This window comes from Oncorhynchus nerka, linkage group LG28, assembly GCF_034236695.1.
Source record: "Oncorhynchus nerka isolate Pitt River linkage group LG28, Oner_Uvic_2.0, whole genome shotgun sequence".
Classification (NCBI taxonomy): Eukaryota; Metazoa; Chordata; class Actinopteri; order Salmoniformes; family Salmonidae; genus Oncorhynchus; species Oncorhynchus nerka.
The window spans coordinates 71084592-71107052 of NC_088423.1; the positions used below are offsets into that span (position 1 = coordinate 71084592).

A 22461-nucleotide genomic window follows, 5' to 3' on the forward strand; every position below is an offset into this window, starting at 1 on the left:
AAGTACTTTGAGTCTCTTACTTGAGTCACCATTGCTTCCAGAATCTTGTCACTCACAATCTGTATCAGCTCATTCTGTGTGCGCTTCCCAAGGTAATGAGCATGTGTCTCTCCATCTTTAATTTTGCTGAGATGATTTTCCATAACAAGTTCAAATTTTGCCAGTAATTCAACCTCTTTTAGGAAGTTTCCATTATCTGGTTGGAAGAGTTTGTCTGATGAACCCCTGAATGCTAGGTTTCTTTCAGCCGGAGACTGGGTGATGATACTTATTAAACATGTAAGAACATCCCACCATCTCTTTCTTTCAGCCTCCAAAATGGTCATTTGTATCTGGTCAAGAGTCAGACTTAGGAGCAGATCAAGTTATCTCCACTTAATCATATTGTCTGTGTGTTCAGGACTACCCTCATGGTGTTTCAGAATGGTGTTGATATTTGACCAGTCATTCACACCTTCCTTTATTGTTTTGTAGTCTTTTGTAGAAAAGATCTTACAGCAAAAACAATGCACAGTGTTGTTTTTGATTGATGAAAGCCAGCTCCTGGTAATCTTTCCCCCATTTAGCCAGCTCCTGGTAATCTTTCCCCCATTTAGCCAGCTCCTGGTAATCTTTCCCCCATTTAGCCAGCTCCTGGTAATCTTTCCCCCATTTAGCCAGCTCCTGGTAATCTTTCCCCCATTTAGCCAGCTCCTGGTAATCTTTACCCCATTTAGCCAACTCCTGGTAATATTTCCCCCATTTAGCCAGCTCCTGGTAATCTTTACCCCACTTGACAGCTGTCTCTGTAATAAGCCTGAATGGAAACCTCTTCTAGACTTGTCTTTAGGGTAAGAAAAATCCAGTCCTGGTTTGAATTGACCTCTGCGCAATAACTCAGTCCTCATAAAATCTGTTAAGACTGGGGGCCAATCTGCTGGGTCATTTGGTGGAGCAACAACTGTTCTATTAGGGTCTGAGCTGTTTAAATAATGCTGGCTATACACCTCTGGTTGTGCTAGTACTGGCTGAGGCTGCCTGTACAGTACTTCACCTGTGTCTGTGTTAGTACTTGTTGAAGACGGCTGTATTGGGTCTGTGTTATTATTTGCTGAAGACGGCTGTACTGGGTCTGTGTTAGTATTTGCTGAAGCCGACTGTATTGGGTCTGTGTTAGTTTTTGCTGAAGCCGACTGTACTAGGTCTGTGTTAGTATTTGCTGAAGCCGACTGTATTGGGTCTGTGTTAGTATTTGCTGAAGCCGACTGTATTGGGTCTGTGTTAGTATTTGCTGAAGCCGACTGTACTGGGTCTGTGTTAGTATTTGCTGAAGCCGACTGTACTGGGTCTGTGTTAGTATTTGCTGAAGCCGACTGTACTGGGTCTGTGTTAGTATTTGCTGAAGCCGACTGTACTGGGTCTGTGTTAGTATTTGCTGAAGCCGACTGTACTGGGTCTGTGTTAGTATTTGCTGAAGCCGACTGTACTGGGTCTGTGTTAGTATTTGCTGAAGACGGCTGTACTGGGTCTGTGTTAGTACTGGCTGAGGCTGGATGTGGATCAACTGAGTCTGTGCTTGTACTGGTTGATGATCTAGCATCTCCTCTACTGACAAACTTAAGCATAACACCTGTAAATTATAGATAACAATTGTAACGGCTGTCTTTCTCTGATGAGGAGGAGTAGTAAGGATCGGAGGACCAATGTGGTACGTGTTCACGCTCTTTATTAAAACAATCAAACACTGAAACAAAATAATAAACGACACGTGAAATAACCAACCGAAACAGTTCCGTGTGGAACACACAGACACAGAAAATACACACCCACCAAACACAAGTGGGAAAAGGCTACCTAGGTATTATTCTCAATCAGAGACAACTAACGACACCTGCCTCTGATTTAGAACCATACCATACCAGGCCAAACGCAAAACACAACATAGAAAACAGAACATAGACAACCCACCCAACTCACGCCCTGACCATACTAAAACAAAGGCATAACAAAGGAACTAAGGTCAGAACATGACAACAATACTATTATTAATTTTATCAACTGCATCAGGCCCATTCAAATTGGCTCCCCCAGATATCCTTTTATACATTTTCAAATATAAAATACTATTTATACTGTGGCTTGGCTGAATACTTGATGTTTATTATTTACTGAGAGATGCAACCATATTAGATGCATCCATTGCATCCATATTTCCCAGTACGCCTAGCTAATCAACATTTTAAATTCAATATATAAATTGATAGTCAATGTCAATCCATTGTTTTTCATCTTGCATTAGTCCAGAGTTGTAACTAAACCTTGACTGAGAGACTAGATAATCATTGTCTTGTTTTAAAATGATGTGTGCGTATGAGGAGTGTCATCACACCTATATATTGTCTGGACTGGTCCCCACAGAGGTTGCTGCATGGAAAGTCTCATTTTGTGCATATGAACGCATGTTCATATGAACCGCGATGCGGTTATCTTTTCCGAGCTGCAATTTATAAACACCGTTGCCCGTTGCTGTTTATCAAACATAATAAATAGTTGTATTTCACTCTCACTTTTGTCAGGCACAAAGTCACAGAACACAGCCCTGGAAGTGGCTGGCAAGCCAGCAAGACACAGACAGACCAAGAGATGCACTGCCCCACTAGGTTAGCAAGACAGACTAGAGAGAGATGCACTGCAAGCCTGCACATCAACTTCACATTACTGTTATTTGCTGACATCAAACTTGGAGAGGAGAGAACACAAGTTTACCTGATTGCTGTTCCCGCAATTCACTCTCACGGTGCTGTGTTTTAAAAATATTTTTGTGACCAGAAGGATAGTTCCGCTTCATCCTCACATTGAAGTTGTAAACACTGACACCCGCTTTGACACAAGGGGGAGGCGGGGCCCTTGCATAATTTGCAGGGCCCAAGCAACTTGCGTAGTGAGTGTATAGGGCCTCCCGGCTCTGGTACCCCAGCCTTGTGTACTTAGACTTGCATGGCTTAATCTTTGAGCCAAAAATATACTACTGGCAGGAAAAACCAGGTTGCCCCTAGAAACATTAAGGTTAACCTTGGTACACAGTGAGGAGGAGACCCGCTCGCACCCAGTGGGAGGCCTCGACCTACCCAGAGCAGCCAGCAGCAGCAGGCCATGCGACACAGTCCCCCTCAAAAACGAACCACATTTGGTTAGTAGAGAGCCTTCTGAATATTTTCTACCCAACTTTAGCTGAGACCGAAGAGTTGCTGGTATCAAATTCTAGATGCCATTGCCCGCCGCTGTGCCCTTGAGCAAGTCACTTAACCCCCCACAAAACAGCTCCTGGGCGACCTGTGTGGCATCCCCCCGCACCTTTCCCAAACCTGTATATGTACTGTACATACAGTGCCTTCAGAAAGTATTCAGACCCCTTGACTTTTTCCACATTTTGTTACGTTACAGCCTTATTCTAAAATGTATTAAATGAATAAAAATACAAAAATAAAAATACCTACATAAGTATTCAAACCCTTTGCTATGAGACTCGAAATTGACCTCAGGTGCATCCTGTTTCCATTGATCAGCCTTAAGATGTTTCTACAACTTTGGAGTCCTCCTGTGGTAAGTTCAATTGATTGGACATGATTTGGAAAGGCACACACACTGTCTATATGAGTTCCCACAGTTGACAGTGCATGTCAGAGCAAAAACAAAGCCACGAGGTTGAAGGAATTGTCCGTAGAGATCAGGGGAAGTGTAGCAAAAAATGTCTGCAGGATTGAAGGTCCCCAAGAACACAGAGGCCTCCTTCATTCTGAAATGGAAGACGTTTGGAACCACCAAGACTTTTCCCTAGAGCTGGCCGCCCGGCCAAACTGAGCAGAGCTTGAGAGGATCTGGAGAGAAGAATGGAAGAAACTCCCCAAATACAGGTGTGCCAAGCTTGTAGCGTTATACCCAAGAAGACTCGAGGCTGCAATTGCTGCCAAAGGTACTTTAACAAAGTACTGAGTAAAAAAAAAACAGTTTTTCCTATGTCATTATGGGGTATTGCGTGTAGATTAATGAGGGAAAAAAACTATTTAATCAGGCTGTAACGTAACAAAATGTGGAAAAAGTCAAGGGGTTTGAATACTTTCCGAAGACACTGTATACAGGTTTTGGAGAGGTGCGGTGGGCTGCCACACTGTATATGTATGTGTATGTATGTGTGTCTTTAAGAGGGGTTGTGTTAAAAGGCGGAAGTAACATTTCAGTTGGACCTTGTGTGCAATTGACCAATAAACTGATCTTAATAATAATCTATTGTTTTGGGGGCTATGGAGGGGGTGGAGAACGAAGTGCTCCTGATATGTACGCCACAGTCCCCCTCCAAAACTACACATATTTGGTTAGTAAAGACCCTACTGAGTGTTTTCCACCCCACTTTAGCTGAGACAGGTAGTACAAGCGTCAGCACTTTATTATTTCATTATTGAAAAAAACTTTTTTAAACCATGTTTTTTATTTGATTTCAGAAAATACTTATTGCCTTTTCTTATTGCCACAATACAAGTGAATACAAGTCATTGATTACATTGCAATATATTTTTTATCGGCTATTAAAAGTCTGTATAATATAATCTGTTGAAATGCAGGCTTTTATTTGATTAAGTTTTCCTCATTCCCCTTCGAAAGGGACGTCAAAGTGACTGCCAGTATAGTACTGGGTTGAGAGCGGGAACTCTAGAGAGACTCCCGAGTGGCGCAGCGGTCCAAGGCACAGCATCTCAGGGCTAGAGGCATCACTACAGACACCCTGGTTTGAATCCAGGCTTTATCACAACCGGCAATGATTAGGAGTCCCATAGCACGGTGCACAATTGGCCAGGTTTGGCCAGTATAGGCCATCATTGTAAATAAGAATTTGTTCTTAAGTATGCTCTCTCTAATAATTTTTCTTTCTTTCTCTCTCTCGGGGGACCTGAGCCGTAGGACCATGCCTCAGGACTACCTGGCATGATGACTCCTTGCTGTCCCCAGTCCACCTGGCCGTGCTGCTGCTCCAGTTTCAACTGTTCTGCCTGCGGCTATGGAACACTGACGTGTTCACCGGACGTGCTACCTGTCCCAGACCTGCTGTTTTCAACTCTCTAGAGACAGCAGGAGCGGTAGAGATACTCTTAATGATCGGCTATGAAAAGCCAACTGACATTTACTCCTGAGGTGCTGACCTGTTGCACCCTCTACAACCACTGTGATTATTATTATTTCACCCTGCTGGTCATCTATTCACATTTGAGCATCTTGGCCATGTTCTGTTATAATCTCCACCCGGCACAGCCAGAAGAGGACTGGCCACCCCTCATAGCCTGGTTCCTCTCTAGGTTTCTTCCTAGGTTCTGGCCTTTCCTAGCCACTGTGCTTCTACACCTGCATTGCTTGCTGTTGGGGTTTTAGGCTGGGTTTCTGTACAGCACATTGAGATATCAGCTGATGTAAGAAGGGCCTTATAAATACATTTAATTTGATAATACTCTGAACAGTGTGCACACGATTAATATTTACAGAGCACTTGGATAAGTGTATTATAATGATAATGTGGATGATGATCTTATTGATGATTTTGATGACAATTATGATGGACAACTCTCCTCTTCTATTTCTTCACCTCTCATATCCCTATTTAATGTACATTATTTCCAGGAGACTGCCATGGGCTGCAGGCGTACCAGGCCACAGCAGATGTGGCCTCCTTTGGTGAACCATGCTCAGGGCTTGGAAGCTACCTGTCTGTGGAATACAACTGCAGAGATGGTCAGAACATTCTACCCCTGTCACTGCCTCTCCTTCCCTCCCTTCTACATTCCATTTAAATATCCAAATATGTTTTCAGCTAGTGAAGGCCTCGATTTACGTTTTTTCTAATGTTGTATTTCAACACATTATGAGTGGTGGCTAGCACACACAGTCACAATCTAACCTAGCCATCCACTTATTATTGAGCAAGTTGGCTGCTGTTTTTTGACAATGTCTCCATAACATTGAAGTGGCTTCTCCATCCATTCCAGGGCAACCTGAACTGCACTCTAAGTGCTGGAGATGGGCACAACATCGATCCTTATAGTCCAGAAGAGTAAGTAACTGAGTAATGTAAATCGCCCAACATCAAAGGCAAAAAGTCCCTAATTCACTAACAATTAATGGAATTTATACTCTCACAGGTTGGAGAGCAGTGTGGTTCATAAATACACATATCTGGGTATCTTCATGGGTCGGGTGGAGTGTACCACCAGTGAGTGGCATGTGACAGCTCAGAAAGCCATCACCATTCAGGAGCCCATCAGGGAGTTTGGCATCATTAAGTGCTATAGCAAGAACCAATCAACAGATGGTGCAAACTGCAAGGCCCTGTACGGAAGCCCCCTTCAAATCCAGGTAGAAGTAGAAGCTGGTAAGTAAAACCAACATGAGCCGAAATAAAAGTATCTGGTCTTACATTTCCGAGTACAAATCTTAGTAGAATGAAGAGATGTTGGTGGCCAATTCATCAGCAGTCAGAGGAATCGTCCCCCACAACATCACAGTGGGACCAGAGGTGGAGCAACAGCTGGGCTCTGGCTGCCACCAGCTGACCCTGCATGCCTCTAACGAGGTCTCGGTCTTGGGCGTGTCCACTGAGCTGCAGGTGTGTCTGCTGGAGCCTGTGGAAGGCCTGCTGGGATCAGTGATGGCTGAGGAGGGGGAGTGTCCAGACTCAGACCTCTATGTTAGTGTCTCCCTGGACCGGGGAGCCCCGGTGCAGCTTCTCTTCCAGGTGTCTGGAGCCAACGACAGCATCTCTGAGACCAGAGACATGCAAAACAGCAGCATGCAGGTTTACAATATCTCAACCACTATCCAAGGTACCTACCCAAATACAATCAGAAACAATGACAGAAGATAGGAAAATATTAAACATTTCCTTGTTTATTTATATCAGCTGTTTTGTTACAGGAGCTTTGCAAGTGAAAGTCAGGGCCTGGAATGTCTTCTCACACATGGATGTGGATGTGGGGAACACAACAGCAGTTTGTCACAATAAATCAGACTTTCAGACAGAGGAGCATAAAAGGCTTCCCTGGGCTAATGTGGAAATCACTTCTGATCCAGAAAGTCCATCTGACTTAACTCAGTGTCCCACTTGGGTTTACTGGTTTGAGTGGAGTACAACTTGAATGGGAATGCAGTAAGTACCAGGGCTGAGAACACTCACCTCTCATATCAACTAATTAATAAGCTACAGTAACAAAGTCTGTCAAGACTATTTACATGGCTCACTTGTTCAAGTCTTATCTTCAAGGCTTGTGCCTGTTATAAATCTGAAATCCGTAGATTTTAGTTGTCAGTTCAGGCACAATCTTTCTATGAATAGAATTGTTCTTCTAAACTCACTAACTAACAATGACGATATTTCTCTGGTTTCCGGGTGACAGTATCGATTGTGTAGTACCTTTAATGTCCTTTCAGCACAGATGTTATACTCAAACCATGTTCCCCATTTATTCCAACAGATGAACAATGTAAATGCAGAGACAAAACAAACCAGGAGACTCATGTGATTACAGCAGCCTGTCTTCCAGACCCATTTCTTTTTTATATATACAGTTTTACTGTGCAGAAGAAACATGGGACCGGGGCTCGTGGCTAAAGCAGAGAAATGCATCACTGTCACTCCGCCAGAATTCACAGATGTTACCATAAGGTAAAACGAGGGAGGGAATAGCTCAATAGACAGATGTATAGTCCCGAGTGACATTTTGTTTGTTAGGAGAGGTTTGCATTATCAAACGAAGAAGCTAATTGGCTGATTTGAATCAAATTCTAAGTTACAGTAATCTATGTCCCAGAAGATCTGTTGTGTGATAAAAGCTAACCTTTATTCTTCTAGTTGTTCTAATTGTAACCCAGTGAACATAAACAACGGTGTAAGGCTAAAATTGGAGTGTACCACCACAACGAGTTGCCCAACAATAGTTTGGCAGGTTGAGGACACAAGACCTTTGACAGTAAGTCTGAGACTATTTATGAATAGTGGTTTCAGTGCATGAATAGATAGAACTTCTGTTGTCTAATTTAAGATTAGATATACTTTATTAGTCCAGACGGAACTGTCTTCTGCTATTAACCAAACCCACTGGCATGCACACAAACACTCAGGTGTTTGAACACACATACACACAAACACACATTCATTTGTAATTTGTCACATGAGCATAATAAGTAACCGAAATCTATGCATGTGAAGTTCGATTGTATAAAAGCTGTAGTAATACTGTACGACAGTGTCAATGAAAGCATATTTATTTATTTATTTTATTATTACATATTTAATTTTGAGCTAATTTCTTCTCGGGAGACCTCAAACACTGCAACAATAAAAACAAAGACCACTGCTACACAGAATAGATGGTGGCAATGAATACGTGGTGACAAGTGACAATCTGAAAAATGCACAGTCCAGATCTCTGAATCTCAATGTGATAGCGTATGGTAGGTATTCAATGATTTTAGAGTATGTGTTGTTATATGTACTTTAGTAACAGATAATAGTAGGATGAGCATCACTTATGTTGAACCTGACATCAGAATGTCAAATTAGCCATTGTAATGTGGGCCAATGTGTTATAGTTTAGGTAGTGTATCACTTGATCATCCATATTTAGAGTAAATACTGTACATCCAGACCAACATTTACAGAATTAATTCATTTATATTAATGTAACCTGTTCAACTCTTTTTGTAGGTAAGATGACATTTGGCGCTGTCAAGTACACCATTCTGATACCAGGCGTTGCAAAACCTGCACCTGTTGCCACTAACATACCGCCTGCTACTACCTTACCGGCTGCTACCACCATCCTACTGGCTGTTACTACTCGTCCAGCTGCTACTACCATACCAGTTCCTACCACCTCACTGGTAGCTACTACCCTACCGGCTGCTACCACCATATCGGCAACTACTACTGTCTCTGTAACTGTACCTGAAATCACAGCCCCAACTACCATCACCAGCCTCCCTTCCTGTGTAATTTCCCCTCAGTTCTAGATGCTTTCAATATCACCAGTGCAACAACCTCCTGCTCCACAGGCAAATGCCAACATTGTTTCAAAACTGACAAAGGGGAGTTGTCTGAAATCTGTCCACAATGTAGTCTATTTCAAGACACTTTCCCCTATCAAAGATGTTGAATAGTAGGACCGTAAATAAAAAATTCAGTGCCCTTTATTCAGATGAAGCTTCAGCCATTGTATGAAAATACTTGATATAATATTGATTTAAATTTCAGATAAACATTTGCGCTGCATTTATGGAAATGAAGTAAAGTCAATCTTCATACCTCTCGGGAACAACAGTTACAACTACAGTATGTCTGTGGTGGTTACTCTAATAAATGGGCATAGAAAAACAAATGCCACGATCACCACTGAGGTTTGTCATCAAGTAAAAATCCTACCATTCACTTAATGATTTAATGCATGGTAACTGTCCTGCCTTTCTGCTCCATAGAGCTCACATTTATAATGTCATATCTGGAGCTCACGTTTGATTGTTGTCCACCAAGGTGTGGCCATCCAACTCCAGTTCCTCAGTGGAGAATCTGCAGTCTGTGGTTGAGAACACTGTCGCTCAGCTACAACAGCAGGGGTTGCTCACTGGGGAGACCCTGGGACAGATGTTCAAGTCTGTGTCCGGCATTCTGAATAAGGGCAGTGAGGATCAGAAAGGTGTCAGGGAGGAGGTGAGAACGGGGTAATATGCTAAGGTCATAGGGAGCATGGACTTTGCTAGGAATGTCTACACCAGGGATGGGCAACCCGAGACCCGCTTTTGTAGTTCTGTGGATCAATTTTCAAAAACAAAGCCCCAATTATTATATTTTCTGTATAGCCTTTAAAGACTAATAATGAGCAGTTTATAAACTACTTATCACGGTTGGATCCAGGCATAAGTGACATAAGCGGTCACTTAGGGCACCTGGCTGTTAAGTCAGGGACCAGTCAAGACTGGGACCAGTAAAAACAATTGTACCACCAGGTGCAAGGCCAAGTCTCGCTTAAGGCCCCCAAAAGACTAGGGCCGGCCCTCGCTACTGGTGTAATGCATTTAGTTAAGAGCCATAAGTAGTTTAACTGCATAAATGGATTGAATGCAAAAATCAGTTGACTGCATGTGTGGCTATGGGTGAGGGTACGCAGACCCTCGAGCCACTGCAGCTCCTCATGATGAGAAACATTTTTTGTGCCCCCCACCCCAACAAAGTTGCCCATCCCTGGTCTAGGGACTCTGTGTATTGGTGAAAATAAGACATTACACTAAACTAAAAGTTAAGATAAATTAGTATGAAGTTCAAGACAAAAGGAAGTGTGTCTTTAGATGGATGTTTGTGAAGGATTCTGATTGATGTTGCAGCTGCGATAACAGATGCTGAGCACCATAACTGCAGTGCTGAAGAATGTCCCCAACAACATTCCCCAGGAAGCGTAAGTTACAGCCAGAGCAGTGGCAGGGATCACCAAGCGGGGGGAAGAGGTCAATTCCGCTGCTCAGGTACACTTGGATATGGGAGCAAGGAAACATAATCTTTCCCAAACATGTATTACTGAAAGAGAGCGGAGATTTAGTTCCCAATGGTCGATGTTGGGCTGTGGATCTTTTCCAGCTAGAAGCTAGCCCCCTGGTGGCAGACCTCCGCTCTTCCCTCCTCTCCATGAACGTCAGTGAGCATGTTGGAGAAGAGATGGTGCAGGCAGCTACACCAATTGTAGAGGCAGCCAGCAATATCTTGGGATTCTCTTCAAATGCAAGCACACAGGTGATATACAGTATATAGCTTCACTGAGTTCCCTAATGACAGTAATGAACTATGGTTACTTTTCAGGACTACTGCATTTTGTTTGTCTTTCACGGAGAAAGGTCTCAAAGATTCTCATTAACAGCATGGACAATATGCAGAGTGCACTGTTAAATGGATAAAAGGTTGGTCAGGAGCCTGCCATTACCAAGAGCCCTGAGATGAGTGTGTAAGAGACAGAGCATTGGAGTGGAAACATTACAATAAAAAAGGCCTGTCACATAAATGTAATTTGAGATATGTAATTTGTATTTAAAATACAATATCTCAAAAACAAAATGCTACTGTTAAGTTGCCTCAATATTTGAGTTACAGTATATTATGCACTGTCTGCTCTTAGGATGTCTCCAAATAGCATTCAGATGCAGTCTATAAACATCCCAGATAGCTCCTCTGCCAGCTTTTCCTTCCCTCCCCTGGGTGCTGATGTCCTTTCTCCAGATGAACCAGTGGATGTGAGAGAAAGTGTGAATGTCTGCAAATGAATGTGTGGAGGTTAGTGAGGGATTTATCACGCAAGTGAATACGGCAGTGAAAGTGTCTTTTTCTTTTCTGTCAAGCATTGGGGGGGTTTTCATTTGGTTAATTGTTCATATAGTAATTGTCTATCAGTCTTTTGTAGACGTTTTAACCCTCGCTCTCTTGCCTCATCATTTCTTTATTTGTACAGATGCTGAGTTTTGAGAAGAACCCTTATTCTTGGAGCGAGGGGGGTAACATCAGTGGTGCCATGGGGTCTGTGTCTCTCACCAGACATGATGGATCAGCACTCCCTGTGGAGAACCTGTCTGGGGAGACTGAGGTCAGAACGCTGCAAATGTGTACCGATTTTAGTGGAGCTTTTCTCTTGAGAGCCCTTGATGTCAAAGAATTACAGTATATCTTCTAAGATAATGTCCAAGACTTATACGTTAAAGACTATATGATCAAGTAGACAGAATTATGATTACAATTGTATATATTACAACATCTTCTATGATTCTCAGATCCTCTTGTCGAGACTTGAAGGCGGGCAGGTAAACAGCACAATCCTTGACCTGGGAAACTACAGCACACTGATGATTAACGTCCCTTCACCAGACATAACACTGGTGCTAAAGATGGAGCCCTCAGAGGACATACCATTTGTATAAAGACTACCCAAAGGACAAGCAATATATAGCCAAGACGCAGATTCCTCACCAATGCAATTCACAAGGTGATCAACCTCCTGAACTGACTTTTTGTAAATGGCAGAGACATATAACTATTGTGAAGCATAATGAACAAACACTGAGTGTTTAGGAAGATACATGTGCTTGTGTTGTGTTTATTTTGGGTACAGAGAGATACACCTGGGTCCTGGGTCCCAATTATTTGACAGGAAAAGTTGGGGTGCATTACCTTGTTGTGATGCCCATTGTGGAAGCAGGGGTTAAATCCGTCAATGCCACTGTGACTGTCACCTCCATTGCTGCTCAGTGCAAATATTGGAATGAAACCTTATCCACCTGGAGTGAAGATGGCTGCAGGGTGAGTTAAACAATTACTACACAACACAACACCTTATAATATAAATATTGGCACATCACTGCAACCAGGCACTGTCAAAATCAAATGCATAAACTGACTGGTCTCCTTAGATTGGTCCTTTAACCAAGCCATTTGTCACTCGGTGCTTATGTAACCATTTGACCTTTCTTCGTCATGCCCAACCTTGTGGATGTGTCCCGTACCACTGAGCTCTTTGCCACCTTCTCAGACAACCCTGTGGTGGGGTGCTTTGTTGGTGCCATCTTCATTGCTTATCTCTTGGTGGTTGTGTGGGCACGCAGGAAGGGCATCCATGACATAGCCAAGATCTGCCTTGAACAATCGCTGTTGCCATTTTCTAGACACTTTTTGTCCAGACTATACAGACACCTTGAGAACATGCTACTCTGGTGATCCAATCAGCAGATTTCCAGTGCTTAGATTTACCAGTTTGAGAGTGTATCATCCTGTTGGTTTGCTGTTGATGCTGAGTTTTACCTTCAAATGTTACTTCTTGTAGGTGAAGGTGACATTGTTGGAAGATAATGACCCCTTGGCTGAATACTGTTACAAACTGAATATCAGCACTGGGCATCGGCGTGGTGCTTCCACCTCCTCTCAGGTCAGTACCAACAGTTCCGACTGCTGCAGGACATCATATTCTGTTCTCTGATAAAAACCACACTCAGTCACCCTGACTCTGTGTTGATGCTGCAGGTTACTGTGACTCTGCAGGGCATGCAGGGAGAGAGTGAGCCACACCACCTCACTGACCCTGACAAGCCTGACAGCCCGTCTGGTGTTCAACCTTCCCAAGTTCTCTCACGTCACCCCGCTCCTCCGCTCTCTCCACTGGCTTCCAGTTGAAGCTCGCATCCGCTACAAGACCATGGTGCTTGCCTACGGAGCTGTGAGGGGAACGGCACCTCAGTACCTCCAGGCTCTGATCAGGCCCTACACCCAAACAAGGGCACTGCGTTCATCCACCTCTGGCCTGCTCGCCTCCCTACCACTGAGGAAGTACAGTTCCCGCTCAGCCCAGTCAAAACTGTTCGCTGCTCTGGCCCCCCAATGGTGGAACAAACTCCCTCACGACGCCAGGACAGCGGAGTCAATCACCACCTTCCGGAGACACCTGAAACCCCACCTCTTTAAGGAATACCTAGGATAGGATAAAGTAATCCTTCTCACCCCCCTTAGATGCACTATTGTAAAGTGGCTGCTCCACTGGATGTCATAAGGTGAATGCACCAATTTGTAAGTCGCTCTGGATAAGAGCGTCTGCTAAATGACTTAAATGTAATGTAAATGTTTGAGAGGGGTGCAGTGGATATGTTCCTGTTGACCACACCCTTCTCTCTGGGGGAGCTGCAGAGCATCAGGCTGTGGCACAACAACTCAGGGAGGCACCCTGCCTGGTAGGAGAGTGGACGGGGAGGATGTCTCACAGTAGTAGAGGGACAGATGGATTTGACGTTCATTAAAGCTGACGTTTGAAATTGAGGTTGTAGTTGACAATAACGGTTTTCATACAGGTATATAAACAAAGGTACAGTGCAAGATCTAGAAACTGGACAGAAGTGGCACTTCCTGTGTAACTCATGGCTGGCCATAGATATGGGCGAGTGCATCCTTGATAAAGTCTTCCCTGTTGCCCCTGACATGGATTTGAAGAAATTCAGGTGAGGTAAAGCAGGGATGCACCTTGTAATGGCAATATATATATATCCCAGGACAAGTGTCCATCATGTAACTAAATCTTCTTCCACAATATATTCTGCAGTAATCTGTTCTTCATGAAAAAGGCAAAGGATTTCCGTGATGGCCACATCTGGTTTTCTGTGATCAGCTTACTTCCTGACTCAAGCACATTTGGCAGAGCTTCAGCCAAGGGATCTCAGACAGCATGAGCCACAGAGATTACATTACATTACATTTAAGTCATTTAGCAGACACTCTTATCCAGAGAGATGTGTTCACCGGTGCAAATACCTCTCTTCTCAGTAACCTCTTTGGAGACTACCCAGGTAGCATTCTCTAAAAAATTATGTTTATTTCATAGAGAACATTAATTTATGAAAAGTTCAAGAGAAATTGTATAGGTGAAAGCGTGCTATCGTTTGATCTTTTGGTTATTTTTTGCATGCTGTGTTATAGTATAGGTGAAAGCGTGCTATCGTTTGATCTTTTGGTTATTTTTTGCATGCTGTGTTATAGTATAGGTGAAAGCGTGCTATCGTTTTATCTTTTGGTTATTTTTTGCATGCTGTGTTATAGGTTTCATCACAGATGGGAACTCCAAACTGGTTGGTAAGGGTGCAGAAGACGGGCATTTGGAGCGTTGACTAGGTCTCTCTTGGAAAAGAGATGTTACCTCCAATGAGACAAACCTGTATAAATAAAGGTCAAATTAAAAAATGTAATAAAAAAGAACTCCAGCCAAATGGCTGTACCTGACTGCCATGCTCCATACTCATGGGAGGTGGAGGACATGGGCTCCTATGGGCCAGGCTGGAACCGCTCTGCGAGTGAAAACACCTCCAAGACCCTCCGCAGCCCCTGGCAGTACCAAACCCAGGCCCGACTCAGAGCTCAACCCATCTGGGGCAGTGTGGTTCTCTACAGGGGGGGGTTGTGGTGGACCTGGGCCCTGACTCACAGAATGCTAGCACGTAAATAAACATTTACAGTGCTTAATGTTTAAACCATCTTTGTGGTAAAGAAAGACGTTATTTTATTCATCCATGTATTCTGTCCCTGCAGTACCCTTCAGTATCTGTTTGACAACACCTGGCTTGATATGTTCACCCGAGCAGTCTTTGTAGAGTTCACAGTGTACAATGCCAATGTCAACCTCTTCTGCATTGTCACACTCATGCTGGAGACCACAGCTGTAGGTGAGACAGTTTTTATATCACTCCATGATACAGCATAAAGTAAGTATTTAAAGGCATCCAAAACTCAGATTGTCAGCATCTGTCTTATTCTCTCAGGAGCGTTCCAGTTTCGCAGTGAGCTGCAGAGTGTCCGACTATACCAGTCCACCGGTGGACTCCACATCTTTGTCATGGCCTCTGAGGTCATCTATTTCCTCTTTATCTTCTACTACATGTATGTTCAAGTAAACCTTTCTTTACACAGCTTTCTTATGCTGTTCTTTATTAGAATATAAAGGCAGTGATACAATGCTTCCGGAATTCCTCAGCCTGACTCTTCTCCTCTCCTCACATGGCAAGCCGATGAAGCAGCAGAAGTGGGCTTACTTCAAGACAAAGTGGAACCTGCTGGAGCTCGCCATCATCCTCCTGAGCTGGAGCGCACTGTCTGTCTTCATTAAGAGGAGCTTGCTAGGGAACCGGGACATGGAATACTACCACAACCATAAAGACCAGTGAGTTCACACTGGGTTGGGGTATCATGGGTTTCTGTTCTTCTTTCGCTAGTCTGTTATCCCTATTGTTGGTCAGTTGCTCCTGTGTGATGTTCAACTTCTCCCCTCTCTATCCAGGTTTGCCAGTTTCCATGAGACAGCCACAGCAGATGCAGTGCTGGGATATCTGATTGCATTCCTGGTGCTACTGGCTACAGTCAAACTGTGGCACCTGATGAGGTTCAACTCCAAGCTACACATGATCACAGCCACACTGCAACGTGCCTGGACTGACATATCAGGCTGCCTCGTGGTCATCACTATTATGTTCCTGGCCTATTCTATCGCTGTAAGGGTCTTTCTGAAACACCTAACCTAGAAGTTGTCCAACTTCATCCTCATTCTCTTCTTATGTGATGTTATGCTTGTGTATGATGGGTGTCCCCTCGACTTGCAGTGTGAGTGTAAACTGTGATCATTCTCTGTCTGCAGTCTAATCTGATGTATGGCTGGAAGCTGTACTCATATAGGACTCTCCTGGATTCTGCTCTGACCATGGTCAGCTTGCAACTGGGCATCTTCAACTATGACGAGGTTAGTAAAGTAGGACAGCTCTACTAGACTCCCAGATTATTGCTGTAGTCATGATGGTAGCTTAGTGATTAAATTCGGTAACATCTCCTTCCAATCCAGGTTCTTGATTACAACCCGGTGCTTGGTACGTTCGTCGTCGGTTCCTTCATTATATTCGTGAGCTTGGTGGTTCTGAACATGTTCATCTCAGTCATCCTGGTGGCGTTCACTCAAGAGCTAATACATCACAAGGTACTGTGCATCAATCTTACACTATGTAAATTTAACATCAATATATCAGAATCAACAGGGACCAATATCTCAATACATTTTGACTGAGGCGGTCACTTGGCTATCCATTCTGAGCTGTCTGTTCACTGTTCCACAGCCCTCAGAGGAGGAGATAGTGGAGTGGAGGCTGATGAAGCTCTGCAGCTTGCTTGGAATCAAAGTTAAGGAAGACAGCAACAGCCCCAAGGAGAATGGCATGACTGCCTCAGCAACTAACAGAGGATTCTCCACTATATCCTCATAGATGATTACTTCTAAGTACTGGTGTACCACTGTATGTATTCACAGGGAGCTGTCATTTTCAGTTCTGTTATTTCATAGGAGCAGTGACACATTTGTTGACTTGTTGCCTCTAGCTGTTTAGTTATCTAATATATCATGCATAAATGAGTCTATTTGTGCCGTTTTGTGATCTAATGCAAAGCTTTAAAAAGATGGAGGAAATAACTGCTCCTTCTGTTACCTCACTTTTCTGTCACAAATACACATATGGTTATTATGGTAACATGTGAGGAGACAACAATGAGGAGGAGAGCAGGATACAAGATAATTACAATGTTGTATTAGTAACATGTTTGTTGTGAAATTAAAAAAAATAGTTTTGAACCATAGCAAACTAGTATTTTTTCAACATTAACCAAATGGGCTGCATAAGAATGAAAAAATGATTAGACTTATGTGGAGTAGACAAACAAATGGCCAATTCCCTTCACTCTTTTAATCCATTCTGAAAATGAGAGGGTCTTAACAACAAGATAATGTCTGACATGTGGGAAGAACGAAAACAAAGTCAGTCTGTAGTCAGAAATGACCATTGCTTCCTCATTTCTTCTCCTTCTTCTTATCTTTCTTAGTGTCTCCCTTCTCTTTCTCCTTGTCCTCTTTCTTCTCTTTCTTGCTGTCATCTTTTTCCTGGCCTTCCTTCTTCTCTGCATCTCGGTTGGCGACCTTGTTGTTGATGAGGTTGTGAAGAGCAACCACGGAGCGGATGAGTGAAGCCAGGTAAACCACCAGCATCTGGTCATTGGTCTTGAGGTAAAATGCCTTGATGAACTCTTGAAGGTTGACGTCAGGCAGCAGGTTGAAGACGTCCTGCAGCTGGTAGATGATCTGGTGGTTGATGGGCAGCTTACCTGCGGCAACTTTGTCCAAATACCCTTTGATATCCACTAACTTGCAGTTGAGGCCCTTTAGGCCATGCACCTGGTTGGTGATGCGTTGAGACAGGGTGCCAACTGTTGTGTCCTTGATGTCTCTGGATAGAGACACAAAACATTTTATTTTAGTGACTTGCATGTTTTAAGTCAACCGGTTTCCCTTTTTGGTGGAAAAACTGGCCTTAAATTTTTATGGTAAGAATCAGAATTGGATTAAAATACTAGTTTTTCCAATTACTTTCATATACATTTAGAGTACAGTTCCAGTCAACATTTTGGACACAACTACTCATTCAAAAGGGTTTTTCTTTATTTTTTAATATTTTCTACATTGTAGAATAATAGTGAAGATATCAAAACTATGAAATAACACATTTGGAATCATGTAGTAACCAAAAACATGCTAATCAAATCAAAATAGATTTGGTTATTCAAAGTAGCCACACTTTGCCCTGATGACAACTTTGCACACTTTTGGCATTCTCTCAACCAGCTTCCCCTGGAATGCTTTTCCAACAGTCTTGAGGGAGTTCCCACATATGCTGAGCACTTGTTGGCTGCTTTTCCTTCACTCTGCGGTCCAACTCATCCCAAACCATCTCAATTGGGTTGAGGTCTGGTGATTATGGAGGCCAGGTCATCTGATGCAGAACTCCATCACTCTCCTTGGTCAAATACCCCTTACACAGCCTGGAGGTGTGTTTTGGGTCATTGTCCTGTTGAAAAACAAATGATAGTCCCACTAAGCGCAAACCAGATGGGATGGCGTATCATTGCAGAACGCTGTGGTAGCCATGCTGGTTAAGTGTGCCTTGAATTCTAAATAAATCACAGACCATGTAACCAGCAAAGCACACCCATACCATTAAACCTCCTCCTCCATACTTCACGGTGGGAACCACACATGCGGAGATCCTCCGTTCACCTACTCTGCGTCTCACAAAGACACGCCGGTTGGAACCAAAATTCGTACATTTGGACTCATCAGACCAAAGGACAGGATTCCACCGGTCTAATGTCCATTGCTTGTGTTTCTTGGCCCAAGCAAGTCTCTTCATCTTTTTGTTGTCCTTTAGTAGTGGTTTCTTTGCAGCAATTCAAACCATGAAGGCCTGATTAATGCAGTCTCCTCTGAACAGTTGATGTTGATATGTGTCTGATACTTGAACTCTGTGAAGCATTTATTTGGGCTTCAATCTGAGGTACAGTTGATTCTAATTAATTTATCCTCTGCAGCAGAGGTAACTCTGGGTCTTCCTTTCCTGTGGCGGTTCTCATGAGAGTCAGTTTCATCATAGCACTTGATTGTTTTTGCGACTGCACTTGAAGAAACTTTCAAAGTTCTTGAAATGTTCTACATTGACTGACCTTCATGTCTTAAAGTAATGATGGACTGTCGTTTCTCTTTGCTTATTTGAGCTGTTTCTTGACATAATATGGACTTAGCCCCGTTTGTAAAATATTATCTTATGTATACCACCCCTACATTGTCACAACACAACTGATTGGCTCAAACGCATTAAGGATAGACATTCCACAAATGAACTTTTAACAAGACACACCTGTTAATTGAAATGCATTCCAGGTGACTACCTCATGAATCTGGTTTAGAGAAAGCCAAGAGTGTGCAAAGCTGTCATCAAGGCAAAGGGTAGCTACTTTGAAGAATCTCAAATGGAAAATATATTTTGATATGATTAAGACTTTTTTGCTTACTACATGATTCCATGTGTTATTTCATAGTTCTGATGTCTTCACTACTTTCTACAATGTAAAAAACAACCCTTGAATGAGTAGGTGTGTCCAAACTTTTGACTGGTACTGTACGTATCCAGAAACATTTGATTTGAAAAGAATATTGAATGTTTTAGTGCACACTGAACAAAAATATAACCGCAACATGTAAACATTTTATACTCCCATGTTTCATAAGCTGATGTCAACGTTGTGAACAGAGTGCCCCATGGTGGTGGTTGGGTTATGGAATGGGCAGGCATAAGCTACGAACAACGAACACAATTGCAATTTATCGATGGCAATTTGAATGCACAGAGATACTGTGTCGAGATCCTTAGGCCCATTGTCGTGCCATTCATCCATCACCTCATGTTTCAGCATGATAATGCACGGCCCCATGTCTCAAGGATCTGTACACAATTCCTGGAAGAGGAAAATGTCCCAGTTCTTCCATGACCTGCATACTCACCAGACATGTCACCCATTGAGCAAGATTGGGATGCTCTGGATTGACATGTATAACAATGTGTTCCAGTTCCCGCCAATATCCAGCAACTTCGCTGAAGGAATGGGAAGACATTCTACAGGCCACAATCAACAGCCTGATAAACTCTATGCGAAGGACATGTGTCATGCTGCATGAGGCAAATGGTGTTCACACCAGATAATGACTGGTTCTGATCCATGCCCCTACTTTAAAGGTATCTGTGACCAACAGATGCAGATCTGTATTCCCAGTCAGGTGAAATCCATAGATTAGGGCCTAATGAATTTATTTCAATTGACTGATTTAATTATATGAACTGTAACTCAGCAAAATCTTTGAAAGTGTTGCATGTTGTGATTATATTTTTGTTCAGTATATTTTAGAAATACACTTGGAAAGCATTTGAAAATACACTGACTCAAATACACACCCATGCACTTAACCCAGGTATTTGAAAATAGTATTTGAAATAAGTATTTGAAAATGGTTTCAAATACAATTATTATTATTTATTTTTTTACAAATAACCATTCACATACTCAAATGAAAGTACTTGTTTTGGGCTGTGTATTTGAAAATACTCAAAACAGGGAAAAAAAGTATTTTCAGTACCAGATACTTAAATATACGTGTATTTGAACCCAGATCTGGTCTGAAGAAATGATGAGCAATAATACAAGAACGACGGTCATTTACATATTGAACTTCAAGACAAATGACAAGTACAAACACATTGACCACATGCATGGGTCATGTCTTACCGGAGTAAATGCTCCACTCCCACTTCCTCTGCTTCTTCAGCACCAATCTCACTGGTGACATGTTCAAAAGTCTTGGACGTTGGAGTGCCATCCTAAAAACAAAAGGAATGTTACAACCATTGGACCTTCTTCTCAAGTGAATTTGTCAGTTTTCCTCAACATTAAAGCTCAAAAGGCATCCGTTGCTCCACAACATTAACTTTGATTTGTACAGAGACATTCTTTCTAATCCTACAATCTTTGTGGTAGATGTAAAACTGACATGCAGCATAAAACTTTGTTGCAGAGGTAATAGAGAATTGTAATTCCACTTTTACATTCATTCAATAATTCCCGTGTTAAAAACATACATCATGCACTTCCTCCACAGATATGTAGGCCTCCGTTGGTAGACCCAGATCTTTCGGTTTCACGTCAATGATGACTAAAACCTACAAACAACCAAAAAAATCAAATTAAAATCTTTGTACCATAGTATGTTTACTCATATCAGTGACATCAGCAGTAATATGTAATTGCTAAGTAAAAAATTACATCAACATTTTGTATTAAATTCAACTAAAATGTTGTAATTATACTTACAGAATTAGTACAATATTGCTTCACAAGTTCATTGATGGCAATGTCATTCTTGTGTAGTTTGGGGCCCGTGTGATACCAACCAACTATTCTTTCCCTTGCTGAAACAATAGGAATATATGTTCAATCACTAAATCACATTGTAGAATAGAATCTAGTGTTATTAAAATGCACACTAAGTTAAAGAACTCGAGACTTACCATTGACTTTCTTGAACATGTTGTACATGTTCTCCAAATAGTCATGGTCCAGGAACCACACAGAATCATCCTTGTCATCCTCGTCAAATGGCACTGGAAGAAGGGGGGGGTTCAGCCAGATCAACAAAAAAACAGAGTGTAATCAAAGAATGGACCGTGGTTGTAGAAATAGGTTAGGAAACTCACCTGCAAAGCTGTTGGACACATCAAGAACCTTCTTATGCCATGAGCCGAGAAGTACACCCACAACCCTCTTCTGACTTCCAACTTTACCGATTCTGATCAAATACAGAACAAGAGTAGGCTGTTAGCTACAGACAGAGTTTCTGAACCGCCTTTGTTGCACACTTGTGACAGTGACATCCCTGACTAGAGAGCGCGGATGGAGCTAACGCGTTACAAGCTGGTTAACGTTAGCTAGCTACAATAGCTAGTACAGTGCATAAACGATGCACTGCGTTGAGGAAACCTGCCATTTGTGTAATATGAGAACCTGTGTATCTAACGTTAGCTAGCTACTAGCTATACTGGATAGCATTAACGTAGGTGAATCAGAGCCTTCCGAGGTGAATCAGCTAGTTAGCTACACAGTAGCTAGTTAGCTAACGTTAGCTTGATTGCTCTAAGTTAATTTACTGTCGCTAGCTAGTCGTTTGCGTTAGTTAGCTAGCTAAACTTCACTGTTATTTGGGAAACAACAGTGAGTCCACATTTTTGAACAATCATCAACAACTGTCTAGCTCATTCGAATAATTTACCTGTTAAAATGATCCACCACACTCAGGAGCACCAAGGGATGGACAATCACTTTCTCAACAGCCAAATCCGGCATGTTTATGTGTGAATTAAATTAAATAGAAAATATTTTCGCGATAGAGAACGACAACCACCGTCAGTGCTCCACAATCCCACAATCCTTCGCGTAGGGTCATGTGACCAAAGAGCCAAAGGTATGGA

The 22461-nt window shown here is 42.6% G+C and overlaps 1 protein-coding gene and 1 pseudogene across 1 annotated transcript; one reads left to right on the forward strand and one right to left on the reverse strand.

Annotated features, from left to right (window-relative positions):
• Nucleotides 1-800: 800 nt before the first annotated feature.
• LOC115112535 (polycystin-1-like protein 2) lies at nt 801-16893 on the forward strand (annotated as a pseudogene).
• A 230-nt stretch (nt 16894-17123) lies between these two features.
• On the reverse strand, nt 17124-22441 carry psmd7 (proteasome 26S subunit, non-ATPase 7). Its single transcript, XM_029639155.2, has 7 exons — nt 22263-22441; nt 21691-21782; nt 21505-21597; nt 21308-21405; nt 21076-21156; nt 20726-20817; nt 17124-17838 (listed from the first exon to the last, which is right to left on the reverse strand). The coding sequence occupies exons 1-7, from the start codon at nt 22334-22336 to the stop codon at nt 17406-17408; spliced, it is 963 nt and encodes a 320-aa protein (XP_029495015.1). The 5' UTR covers nt 22337-22441; the 3' UTR covers nt 17124-17405.
• Nucleotides 22442-22461: the final 20 nt, after the last annotated feature.